The sequence below is a fragment of the Ambystoma mexicanum genome, chromosome 3q (assembly GCF_040938575.1).
Source record: "Ambystoma mexicanum isolate Mex_15411 chromosome 3q, UKY_AmexF1_1, whole genome shotgun sequence".
Taxonomy (NCBI): domain Eukaryota; kingdom Metazoa; phylum Chordata; class Amphibia; order Caudata; family Ambystomatidae; genus Ambystoma; species Ambystoma mexicanum.
The window spans coordinates 622,157,200-622,170,445 of NC_090926.1; the positions used below are offsets into that span (position 1 = coordinate 622,157,200).

The 13,246-nt window shown below is 42.3% G+C and overlaps 1 protein-coding gene across 1 annotated transcript in view; it reads left to right on the plus strand.

Moving 5' to 3' along the window:
* ELAC2 (elaC ribonuclease Z 2) overlaps positions 1–13,246 on the plus strand; it is a 972,577-nt gene that overhangs the window by 354,346 nt on the left and 604,985 nt on the right. The window contains exon 12 of the mRNA XM_069654514.1: positions 5,769–5,867. Coding sequence (XP_069510615.1) covers positions 5,769–5,867 — 99 coding nt within the window. The remainder of the gene's footprint in view (positions 1–5,768; positions 5,868–13,246) is intronic.

The window sequence follows — 13,246 nt, forward strand, 5'->3', positions numbered from 1 at the left end:
CATCGGCTGTCTCACCCCCACTCCCTGAAGAACCCTCACCCAGATGATCCTCCCACACTGGTCCACCCCCAGGAACTGGATCCAAAAGTGCTGGACAGGTCCTGGCCACCTGGATGACAAGTACCCAAGACTAGCGGTTGAGACACCCTTTGGTTTCTCACACAAAGGAAGTAAATCAGAAGGCTTTACTTCCCTCCTAAAAGTCAAGTCAAGATTCCAAACCAAGCAAAAAGAAAGGGTGTCCCATTGAAATCGTTCCTAACACCCCTTTTATAGCTGCAGTTGTAGCCCCTTAAAATCAATTTTGAGGGATCATGGCTTACAAACCTACAGTTCCCAGGAATCCTTGCTAAGGATCCCTGCAGCCTCGAAAAAGGACATTTGAAATACAGCTTGAGCAATATTAAATTCCACACACCCATTGCTTCCTTGACAGAGGGATGGAAGAGCTTACATGACACTACTCGTGGATAAAACAAGAAGATACCCAGTTTTACTTGTCATTTACAGTTGGCCTGTAAAGGTGTCCCACAAGCAAGTGAAGTATAGCACGATGCATTGTATGTTTCATTCAAGAATGCAATAACCTTGCACATAAGCAATTGCACACTAGATCAAGGCCTCACTCGACATGAGCAACAGGGGCAACATTTGAATTCTTGGCTAATGAGCCCTTTAGCACAACATGTAAATCTGCAACTGACATTCATTCACATTTTACCAAAGTATTATTTTATAGATGCACAATCCAGAGTAATTTTTTTTTTAATGTTATTGGGCTCTATCAGAACCTTGGTGGAAAACCTCCAACGCAAATAGCGTTACCGCAGCTCGGGCTGGCGCTATTAGCGGATCCTGAGTTTCCGTATGGCTGTAAGTCTCAATTTTTCACAGTACTCTATGGGGAATGTTGGGTGCAATTAACACAGCACAATTTGCTCCATAATAATAGCGCTTTAAATGAGCGGAAAGTGCAGATTTTTACCTCCAGCCAAAAGATTGAGGTAAACCTCCCACTTTATGCCGAAACTCTGGATTGTGAGGAGCAGATTTTTCCTGCTCCGCCCAACCTGTGATGACCCCCATTGTGTGTTAATACAAGACATGTATATCCAAATTCAAACATGAGCAGTAATCTGAAGAAGAAGAGACAAACAGAAAAAGATACAAAAATGGCTTCCACCAATAACACTCCAATAATACTCCACTCCCCCTTAAAACCATGTGAAGGCTGATCACTCAAGGTCCATTTCCAAAACTGTGATCCAAATGTCCTTGCACTTTTTCTGATACTTCGAGATAACCCTCTCATTGTGGGAAAGTGTATACATTTCTTGAAGCCATAATTTTTTATTTGGGTGTTTGGTGGATTTCCAATCCATTAGAATAATCTTTCGCCACCAAAGACTCTCTGAAAAGCCAACTCTTGTGTGTGTGCGACAGGCCCTTCAACAATGCATCATCTTGCAGAATCAGAGTGTAGAAATTATATTCTAAATCTACACCCAGTACCTGGATCATTACATCAATGATTTTGCCCCAGAATTTCTGCACCTTCAAACAATCCCATATATGTTCCAAAGACCCAACCTTATGTTTGCATTCCCAGCATGCCCTGTGTCTGCACATCCTCTCAGGAGCCCTATGGTATCCTTCTAAACAATTTGATCGGTCTTACTCTTTTGCCCAAGTTAAGACATTTTGGGTATATTCCTACAAATTGGCTCCCATATCGCTTCGGTCATTTCTGAATTAAGGCATCTTGACCATGCCTCCAGGAGCTTGGTATTCCGTTTCAGTGCATCAGTCAAGAGCTTGTATACTGAAGAGGCCATATGATCTTGTTCACCCATGTGTATAATGGTTTCCTTTAGATCATAGTCTGCAAGTGTTTCCATAGAAGACATAGCTGATCTCAGAGACCTAGATTCTTCATATGTACAGTCTTTGAGTGAGACCTCTGATATGCCCGAGATCTTTAAAAGGCGGCCAAATTCCGTCCTCATATTAAATCGCCAATCCATCGAATTCCTTCTAATTGCGCCAGGATAGCATCTTCTTATTGCTCGTGATTGAAGGATCCAACCAAATAGATGCCCCCTTCAGACCTTGCATCTTGCTTTAAATGTTGTGACATTTCTAACCAGCAATGCCTCAAGAATTCTGTCAAAGTAGAGGTTTCCCATCGTTGATTGTTCTTAGAAGTCAACAATGCAGCAGGTTCTAAAGGACACTTCATACTGGTCTCGGCCACTGCCCAATTGCCCAGTTGTCCAAGTTTTCTAAAAAGGGCAACATATTTTGTGACATAAAAGCAAGGTGATAATTAGAAGGTACACTCATGCCCCCTATTACGCATGGCAGCTGAAATTTCCAAAGCTGCAGCCTCTGAGGTTTATGATCACATAAAAAGGCCCGAATCTACTTGTCAATCTTGTCAGTAAGAACTTAAGGTCTGCAGCAGGACTAGGCAAAAATGTGAAAGGTTTAAATGTGATTTTGTGGTTTATAATTTAAGACGTCATAGACTTCACTAACACATGGGGAATAGAAATGGCAGAGAATTGGGTATTATACGAAAAGTATCCATGATGCCATTGTGAATTTTAATACTTACATGCCTAATGATGATCCACACCCATGTATAAAGTTATAGAATTTTAAGTAATATAATACTCGCTGAAAAGCGTGAGAAACTGGTAAAAGGGCAAAACAAGGTCCCACAACAGTGGGGATTGGACTGCTATGCTCTACATACAGTATGTAATCTGCCCATGTGACTTTTTTAAAGTGCCACAAATGTGTAAATAATTTATTACTGATTTTTGGCAAAAAGGACTGTGGGATGGCTTTTTACCTCATAAAATTCAACCTCATAAACTGGGACTCCCCGAGGAGGCAACCAACATTGATTGTACTATCCGCCTCTTGGAGGCAGGCCTAGCTCAGGTCTACCCACCAATACTTCTGTGATGTCACCATGCCCTATAAATAAGAGTGGTTGACAGAGCTCCAGACACACACACTCTCCTGAATTCCTGCGCTGCGTTCCTGATCTGCTACATTCATCTTCCTGATTCCAGATTTCACTGCAAAGCCAAAGCATAGCTGAGTCCAAGTCCTGCAAGGCCACTGATCAGGAAAACCCACTGAATCCCATTAAAAAGGGGAAAGCTGTGGTACCTTAAGCATCCTGAAACCAGACCGGCTTCTTGCTACTACCTGCATGCCCGCTGACCCATAGCATCTGGCTTCCTGACCTTGCCCCGCTGTCTTTTGCCAGGAGATTCTGCATCAGGTGACCAGAATCTTTTGACTGTCCAAAATCCCTAGACTTAAGCGTGGATTGTGAGTATAAATCTCAACCCCATAGAAACGCATAGCCTACCTTATCTTGATCCTTTTGTCTCTATCCTACTCTCTAAGCAATCCTATCGTACCCTGGTAACTTGTTAAAACTGTTAGAATTCTCTGTGCACCCTGTCCTTAATTACTAAGTGCTAGCGCCATCTCTTTTCATATTCTGTCTGGTGTAAATCCTAAGACCTTAATTATATTTTGAGTAATAAAACTAATTTCCAGTTAAAGTTGAGCACTTGGGTGATGAGGTTGACCTCGCGAATCAACCTTGGAGCTTACCGTGTTTCTCTTTAACAGTATAATCTAGATAATTTAGTTTAAGTCAAATTTGCCTTTCTTTCAAACCTGATTTTTCTTATTTTTAACTGCTTTTTTTTCCTAAAAACTAACCTCATTCTACCTTCCAAATCCCTCTCAATTCACCACCTATATCCCTCCATCACCTCTATATTGCCCCTGGGATATACATCTATCCCCCAGCCTAAAACCTCATTCCAATTCAGTGTTTTTCACCAGTTTAAAAAAAAAAAAACGTTTTTACATTTAAAACTGCTTCTGTGTAAAAATGCAACTTTCCAACGTGTGATTTGACTGCACTGGGTTTTCGATTTTAACTTGCTTTGGGAACTGTATGCTTCTATGATACTTTGCCTGATGGTTGCTAGTGATATAACATCCCTGATACTGTGATAAAACCTATGCATAGCATTATTTAAACACACATCATTAATTATCAAAATCCGAGTCATTTCAGGCCTTTGCAAAGGATTTAAAATTTTGTGAGGGAAGGTTGGATTTTGATTCTGTTTTCTGTCTCTTATCCCTGACTACCTGCTGCTTCTTTCTATCCACTCAGAATTCGATTATTTGAGGGTTGAGGAAACATTGCAGTGGGAAACCTTAACTTGGGTGCTATCTGTCCTAATTCAAAAAGTGCTCCCATTCATTTGTGCTTTGGATATGTTCTACTAGAAGGTTAACCAAGTGCATTGCTTCCATTTCCATTGTAATTATCACCCCATTTGTGATTTCTGCCCAATATTAAAATTTGTGTCATTTTTGTGAATTCTAAAAATAATAAAATATTGCATTTTCACCAACCGGCCTGGTTTATGGTCCATTGTGACCCAGGGTATTTGAAAAGGGGTGTGTGAGACGAGTTGTGTACCATCTCAAATTGAACCTGCAAAAAAATAAAGAGAAAGGCATCTCAATTGAGCGCTACATCCTAGGCTGAGACCAAGGTGGGTGTCGCCTGATTGAAAGCGAAACCCCAACACTCGCACCAGAAAAATACAACCCACTATGGAAAAAGGGCCAGCCCACCACTCGCAAGTAGAATTAAGTTTTATTTCCACAAAAATAGAAATATGCACATGGTACTACAGACAAGGGCTAAGAGGATAATTCGAGCCCATTGCATTGCACACACTAACTCTATTCCAGACATATCAGCGGCCATCCAAAGATCCCCACCCTCGTTTTAGCTATGTTGTCTCGGCACCTTGCAGCACACATCAAGTGACCTATGGTGAAGGCAACTGTGCCATGCTTTCTGATCTTTCTTGATCGATTGGGGGTCCAAGAATTTTTTGGTCAGTGATCTGGGACTGACTGGTACCTTGGAATGCTGGGGGTCTTGGGATGGGGGCTTCTGGATGCTATTACTTAAAGCTGGGACAGGGAAAGTCAGAGGCTCGTGCCCTCCTTCTCGTGGGATCGCTTTTTGCAGAGGGCTCTCAACCCTTCCCTGTGGCCTTGCAGGGCGCATTCCTTCTGGGATACAAAATGTTGGCACATGAAAGAATGAAGGGACTATGAATCTATGCAGCTCTGCCCTTTCTCAATGGTGCCCAAGTTGCATCCTATTTCCGCATGCAGGCACTTATTTCTAAGTGTGTGGCTGGGGCCTGTGGCCCTGGCTGCAGCGCGAGGTTAGGCCTTGATTACCATATGGCCGATACTATCTAAGATGGTGTTATGGCCCTTGCCACCAAACCCCTGCCCCCTTCCAGAGTCCCTACGGCACACTTCAAGGCCTCTGCCGCATCTCGAAGCGCTAGGCGGCCTGGGACGATTGTCCCTCCCTCCCAACAGTATCCATAAAGGTATTATAGGGATACCATGACAGGAATGCCCTTCTATATGTTAGTCTTTTATTTTAGTAAACATCTTAGAATGAACAAATGAAGTTTTAGCATATTTTGAATGCATTTTTTTCTTGACCTCGAAGTCGTATATCTCAAGAGAGCTTTCCCCAATTACTTCTACTCACTTTCATCTACCTTACTTGTGTTCATTCTTCAAAATTGTGCCTCCTAATTCAATGTGATTTATTTATGTGCCTCTAGAGAATTGATAGTGTTTACACCTCCTGCCATGACCCTACAACTAAGTCTGTTTTTCAGGTACCAAGATGAAAAGTCTGATGATTTGGTATCCTTAGTTATTCATATGACGCCAGAGTTCATTATTCGCAATGACAAGTACCAGCAATGGATGGAAAGGTAAGTTTGTATCCATTTTAACTTTAGATCATTTTAAACTTTAGCTTGTTTAGTTTATTTTAAAATGTGCTGTTTCTTCACAATCCCTTCTCAGTGCAACCCTTTCAGTACAAGCTTTCTTAATTAAATGTTTTGTGGGCCATTTCACCTCGAGCCAAGCTATTGAGTTTTGATGTTTGCTTTTCTTTTTTGCTTTTGTGATTCCAAAACGGTGGGTACCTCAATCTAAGCTTCTTTAATATCACTTTTTGCTCCTAGAAACCTACTGTTTCAGAACGGTAATAATTTGTGTTCGGATATAGCGATGCATCGCAGACTTTTATCCCTTTTGAGGCTATTCTAATAAATGGTATTGCTATTAGCCCATTTTAAAGGCACTCAATTCATTGTCAAAATCTTTTTTTGATTTTATTAAAAGGATCTTCGATCTTGCACAAATCGTATGTTAATCTTATAAAACGATTTAAAGAATGCAATAAGTGTCGAAGTGCCCCATATACCTTTATATACAGTGTTCATTACTGTTTCCAAAGTCCCACTAGTTTCTTACAAGTTATTAAAAGCTATTTATAGTAAATATAGAAGGGGATTTTTATGTGGGCTGGCCACGTGAGAGGCAAGCAGTGTACTTGCGTGCTATCCTCCCGAACAAACTTCCATTATTTGTCCTTTGGTTTAAATCCTTGTTTTTGTCATTTTTTGTTTTCCCTATTGGTCACATTTTGTTTACATTTTTACATTTCAGTTTTAATTTTCCAATCGTTCTCATTTACTTTTTGTTGGCGAGTTCTGCATTTAACTCATGTAAAGTCAAATGTATTTGAGAAGTAATCAGTGCTATCCTTAATGCAATAAGAGTATAAACCACATTCATAAACAAAAATATAAAATATTATACATAAACCAAAGTTCTCATTTGTCAGCTGGAGGGTGTTCAAGTCCTGCCCCCGATCATTGCGTCGAACCCAGCTAGTGGTGGGGCCATACTGTAAGAAGGAAATAAATTGGCGAAAACAGTATGAATTCCAAAATATGGTACTTGATGGTGCCAGAGTGTGTAACCTGGTGCCTTTGACATCCCTTGCTTGCTAGATAAATTTGCCATTTTGCAAACACCGCTAACAGACTCACCATGATATGAGCTCAGACTGCTTACTGCATCAAGGCATTGACGAATTCTGAACTAAGATTTGCTTAATTTGGGACAAGAAATGGGAAATTGCCTCCAGAGAAGCCAAGCAAGACCAAACTTATTCAGATGGACCTAACATTTTTTACTTTCCCAGTACATATACCAAATTGGGCAAGTCTTTGCTGATCCTAATATACATGACTAGCATGTCTGGATGGATCATCTTATCAAGTTAAGACTCCTAACCTTGTGTGGTTCTTGGGTAGAAGTACCATCTCAAGGGATACTTGGTCACTCCAATCCCTCGACTTCAGGGACAGCACGTCCATAATGGGCAGCGGTTTGTTGACCCACCAATTTTGGATCAGTTGCCAAGCCAGCCTAGCAAAAACACAGTGCTCCTCCAGCTGCAACAAGCAGCTGAGGGCGTGCTGCTGGGTTGGCTTAAACTATCAAAGGGAAAAAGTTTCACTTTGACAGTTTGTGCCCCATCGTGCATTTCCAATGGGCTATGCAAGGCCTGGGCATCTTGCTTCCTCAGCCTTGCATGGCCTATCGGGGATCCAGGCTTGGTTACTGCAGGTCTGAATGTGCAAGGCGGCGCTCCTGAGCCTCCATGCCTATTTAGTGCTGCTACGGTGTACTCCAGGGGGGTTCGCCGGCTCCTGCTCACATGTGCAGGAAGCTCTCTGCTTCCGGTTAATATTGAATAGGAGCTTGATCAGTCATGGGATCCTGTCCTGATGGTTTAGCAGATACTGGACCAGGATTTCAAGAACGTGTTCAGATATATTTAGCCCTGCGGACAGATTCTGAGAGACCAACCAATTCGGATGAAAAGGGACAAACACTAATTTCTTGCATAGTTCAACCTGCAACTGAACTTTGAGGGCGTAACAGCGGTGTAGTCTTTAGGTAAGCACACACAGAGATGCTGCTTGTTATGACAGGTTTTCTAAAGTCCTACTCCTAAAACCATACATCTAAGGCAGTACATAGGATCCACTCTTGGTATAAGGCTGTACCACCTGAAAATGTTGTAGCATGGACAGGGCAACCAGGCCCATTTTAGGAGGGAGAGAGGGCTGTAGCTTGGTACAAAGAAATTGTAGCATACATATGGTCCAAAGAAACACTGAACCACTATGTATTGTAAACATAAAGGGTTTATATAAATACTAGTAGACCAAGATAAATCTTGGGTAAGTATGTACTATAACATCATATAGACACAATCATAAAAACCAACTCAATACCTATGGTATCCAAACTAAGGTATAACCTTATTTAGAGGAGCAAGAAGCAAGTCAAGGTGAGTCCAATTTAAGGTTATACATTCAGGATAGTAATCTACTATTAATGGCGAATAAAACCAAGTTAGAAATACTTTTAGAATACAATCAGTATTTCAAGGGTAGTTGGCCCACACAGCCATGCAGTGACACTCAGTTTTGAAACCACACAATAAACCAACCCTGTCTCAAGTATACTCCTTGCAACATTACTTATTAGAATTCAGTTCAGAGCTAGTAAAACAACTCACATTCTTTCTGGAGGGGCCTTATGCTACTCGATGCCAAGTATGAACACACAATAACAATTTTAGACTGCACTAGCAAAAAAGTGGACACAAAACCCTATTACACTTTAAGAAAGATACCATGTATTTCAAGATGGGTAATTGACTCTTTGACTATTTTGAAAATGCTCAAAGCAGTTTCATGGGAGGTACGACCTAGTGTTACGAGTTGAGAAAAGCAGCAGCTATTCTCAAGGTAAGTAACCATATTCTTTTAAGAGGGCCTTCAAGCAACTCATAAGACATGTATTAACTTCTAGACTGTTTTAGGTTTGCATAACGCAGATCCTGGGGAGCAAAACCCAATTACACGTTAGGAAGAACACAATGTTATTCAAGGTAGGTAAACTCTATTGGTGAGCTTTTACACTCATTCAGTTAAGAATACTAAAACAGTACCAACACTTATTACTTTCTAGAAGGGGGTGGTGGGAGCACCATACAAAGTTACTTTTTAGAGGGGCAGAATTCAACTCAAATATAAGCATACAGCTAATGACACTTTGTAACTTCTTTCACAGAGATACAGTTAACACAATAATTCTTTCAGCAAGTAAGTGCTTTTAAATGTATGATACTTTTCAAGACAGAAGCTGTTTCTTATCCAGTCCTTCCCTGGTATATTGCATGAGTTCTCTTGGAGGCAGAAGAGGGACCCTTGAGGTCTAGGTGCCAGCTGTAGGCAGGTTGAGATGGGTTTCAGTTGCAGGAAAGTCAAAGTTCCATTGGAGATCTTCTTAAACGAGTATGTATTCCCTTTCAAAGTTAGTTATAGTATTCAGGGACTTCTGAGAGTGCTCCCTATGTGTGTTCAACATTAGGCCTTGGCAGGTGGTAAGGACAAATTCCCAACCACACGAATCACCCACTCAACCTCACAGGATGCACACTAGACTTAAGGTATTTCCCAAGCCTACACCGTACCTTACGGGAAACGAGCTTCTGAGTGGATGCCTTCAGTATGCAGTAGCACAGGACCCGGTCCTTTGGATTCTTGGACTGGAGACAAAAAAACTGCGTACTGGATGGGAACTTTCAACAGCAGTCGTCCGACGAGGCTTCCAACAAGGTTTCTTCAGATTGCTACGGCTCTGTGGATTTGGCGCCTTTTTACAGAAGCCAGATGTGAAGGACGAATATCGCTGTTCGGATTCTCCTCACTCTCTGTCCTGCACTCTGGTGAGGGGACGTCAGGGATTCAAATCATGTCTCTGGAGGTCCAGCAGGAGTCCACCAAAGCTGGTGGTTTGCAGCCTAGCAAGGTTGCAGCCCATCGTGGGATGGCTCAAATTGCAGGACTTCTAGAGACTAGTGGATCACTCCAGCCTCTTGGTAGGAGTCGTCCCGTTCAGGTTTAAAATAAAAAATTTCTGCGGTGGGAGGCAGGACGGGTGTTTCATGCTCTCTCATTGCATTCAGTCGCTTAAGCCTTTTCGTGGCAATATTTAAGCCCCACCAAATATAAAAGTCACCAGCTGCCACTGCTCTTCAACAACCAAAGGTCAGATTCAGTTATGATGGCTGGGGGTTCCGTAGATAGCTCTGGTCTCGCCCGGCAAAGACATGCCTATTTTGAATGAAGCAGCAGTTGATTGAACCCTTGTTGGGTTCTCTTTTCGGTTAATCTCCATGAGAAGTCCAGATTCTGATCCTGGTTGAAAGGGGCTTGAGGACCAGTTGTTCTGTGAGGTGGTTAAGGACATCTTTAGTAGGCTTTTTCTTTTTTTTTTACAAAACAAAACATTTTCTGATGCCTGCAAGGTTGAGTATCCTGCAAAACCCCAGGGTGTGCCTGTGTAGCCACTGCCTTGGGTCAGTATGCCTGTAGGTACGAGTATCCTCCAAATTGGAGGTTAACCTTTTAACTGCCATGGGTTTTCCCCCCTCCAGTGCCAAGGCCTTTTTTGGTGATTTCAGTATTTCACCATGCAAAGGCTTCTAACATTTTCTCCTTCGTTAACCTCTTAAGTGCCAAGGACGAGCTATCTCGTCCTTGCCACTGGGGAGGTAATCCCAAGGACGAGATACCTCGCCCATGGCACTTAAAGGGTTAAAGCGTAGGATCTCCCATGCTGACTGTTTAGGCTCATGGTTCCTTTCTCGACTTTAATATCCAAGAACCTGTGTGGAAAAATCATAAACCCTTGTAATCGTACAACCAAACCACTTCAAGGGCCCCTGCTATAACAATACTAGCTTTCAATTTCTGCTGCATGTCCGTTTTTGCCCATTAATGAAAAGATATTTTAACTTGGGGGTAACCCTTGAATCACAGCAAAAGATTGCTCAATACATTTTCATTTTGTTATATGATCACTGCCATCCGCAAAGTTTAATAAATGGTCACAGGTGTCTCCTATTTTTGGGGGCTGACTACTGTTAGGCTATTCCTGGACCCTATGTTTAGTACCACTGAAAGAGAAATGAATATATAGCTTGCAAGGCTTCTTCATAGATGCCTCACCCTCCCAAAGGACAATGTGGCAGAGGAGTCCAGGAATATCCACAAAGTGGAGAGAAGGAGGTAAAAGGGTCATTAATATGTACAGTCATAAAATGGGAAAGGACAACACAGTAGATCTGTAAAAATATATATATTCTTTATATAGACCTTGTGAAGACTGAGAATGTTGTATATTACAGGCAGGTTACCTTTCAGATATGGAGTTGTGACTTTTTTTAGCAGCCACTAAATGTGCAGCATTTGTTTTTTGAGTCAAAATGCAGTGTTGTAGGTAGGCAACTGAGGTGATTTGTACAGTTTGCCCCCAACGTTATCCTATGGGCTAAATGCGAGCAGGCAGCCTCGCAGTTTTTGGATAAGGGAGCTAATAAAGTGACAGTTCATCAAGGAAGGTGCAAGATTTCCATGCATGACCTCAGCTAACTTGGACAACGGAAGGACCCTGGATGATGATGAAGCATAGAGGGAGATCCCTGATGCTGGTGGACAGTGCAGCTAACTCGCTCACCAGTAGTGCAGTCTTGGTGTCTCAGCGATCTGCCAGGAGTTAAACCTCATCATCCCAGTTGATGCAAATGTCTTGAAGTTGTAGGGTTGCAGATCTTACCCACTGTCAGCCCTTTTCTGGAGAGACTGCTGGTATTTTTCAAGGAAGGCCGAGTCCTGGAGGTAAGTAATTTAGTTGGGCACACTCAGTCAGGTAAAGGGAGCACCATATGGTGGCTTCTGGCAGTGTGAAAGACGTCCAGATTGTGCAGCTACCCAAAGTACTTTGCTGTGTGTTGTAGGTTCCGGAGAGATGACACAGCAGAGTTTCCGTCGTTTTCTGCTGGAGTTTTTAGCTGCTTCAGGACAAGTCCTTGTGGTTTATAACAATATGATGTAGAAACCCCTGTCTTTATAGAATCTTTGAAGCCAGTCAGTCTGTGTACCATTCTAACATTAAGTCGTCACACATTCAGTGATTATTACCACATTGAAACCTTCCCAGATGCAAACACAGGCTGCAGACTCTGCAGTGAATACCATTTGGCCCATTCATTCATCAAGCCAAATACAGTTATGGCTACTCAGCACTTCCAACCGTAAGTCATTACCTTTTATACAGCATGTGTTTGATTCCATGCTTACATGGTGAAACATCCTGGTGGTGGCGATTCACTGGATTTCTAAAACCAGGTTGCCATTTTAACAGGACCTACTGGGATCAATACTTGGTTGCCTGCAAAGGTAATATGGATCTAGCAGCATACCGTAATGTAAAAATGCGTAAAGATCTCCTACCAGGTAGTACGTCAATGAGGGTGGCCTTCTTCGGTCTCCGAGGCTACCTTTGGGGAACCTTCACCTGGTAGTCATAGGACCTTCCAGGGGCACATGGCAAAATGTTACATCAACAGCGAGTACCTGTAAGAGGACTTGCTGGAGGTAAAAAAATGAAGCCTCCAAACCAATAGGAAAAGCAAAAAAGTAAGGTCTCTCATAAGGTTGAAGGATACGACTTTAAAACTAACACCCACCCGCATTCTGCAATGATCCATCAGCATCATCGACGACTATGTTGAAGAGCATGAAGGGCATACTTCTGCCTCCCCTCTACAGGGCATCGGAATCTTAGGTTGCTCCCCACTAAGGGCAAACCTCATTTTAACATTGGTTTCATTGTACAAGGCTGTTATCAGATCCATCAAGAGAGGGTGCATCATCTGTCTGCATAATGCCCCGACCCGGAGATTCCTATTGTCTGTGTCAAAAGCATTGTAAATTAAACGAAATTTGAGATCTTTACCTCTAGTCCAGCCTGGGCAAGGGGCACTGGTGTTCACAAGGGAGTCCAGGGGGTTTTATTATTTCCCCATTTTCACAGATTATGGTGACGATGGTGCAGCATTTGCAGGACTTAAAGTCCATATGGGCACAGGAGGAAGCCCAGAGGAATGATGATGGTTGTTTAAATTGATAGGCTCTTAAAAGATCAATGTATGCCAAAGGATATCAACCGTGTTGATGTGAGGATGAGATGTAATAAGGTGCATGAAGCATCCCAAATGTCTGCTGATAGCCAGAAGCTAGATTTGCAACTGTTTTTTGAAAGAGATGTTGTCCTGCCTCAGGTATTTGTTTTCCTGCCTCAGGTATTGAATGTGGATCGGTTGGTCTCAGCGCTGGCATCAAAGGAGCATCTTTCTGTACCTGGGCTATCT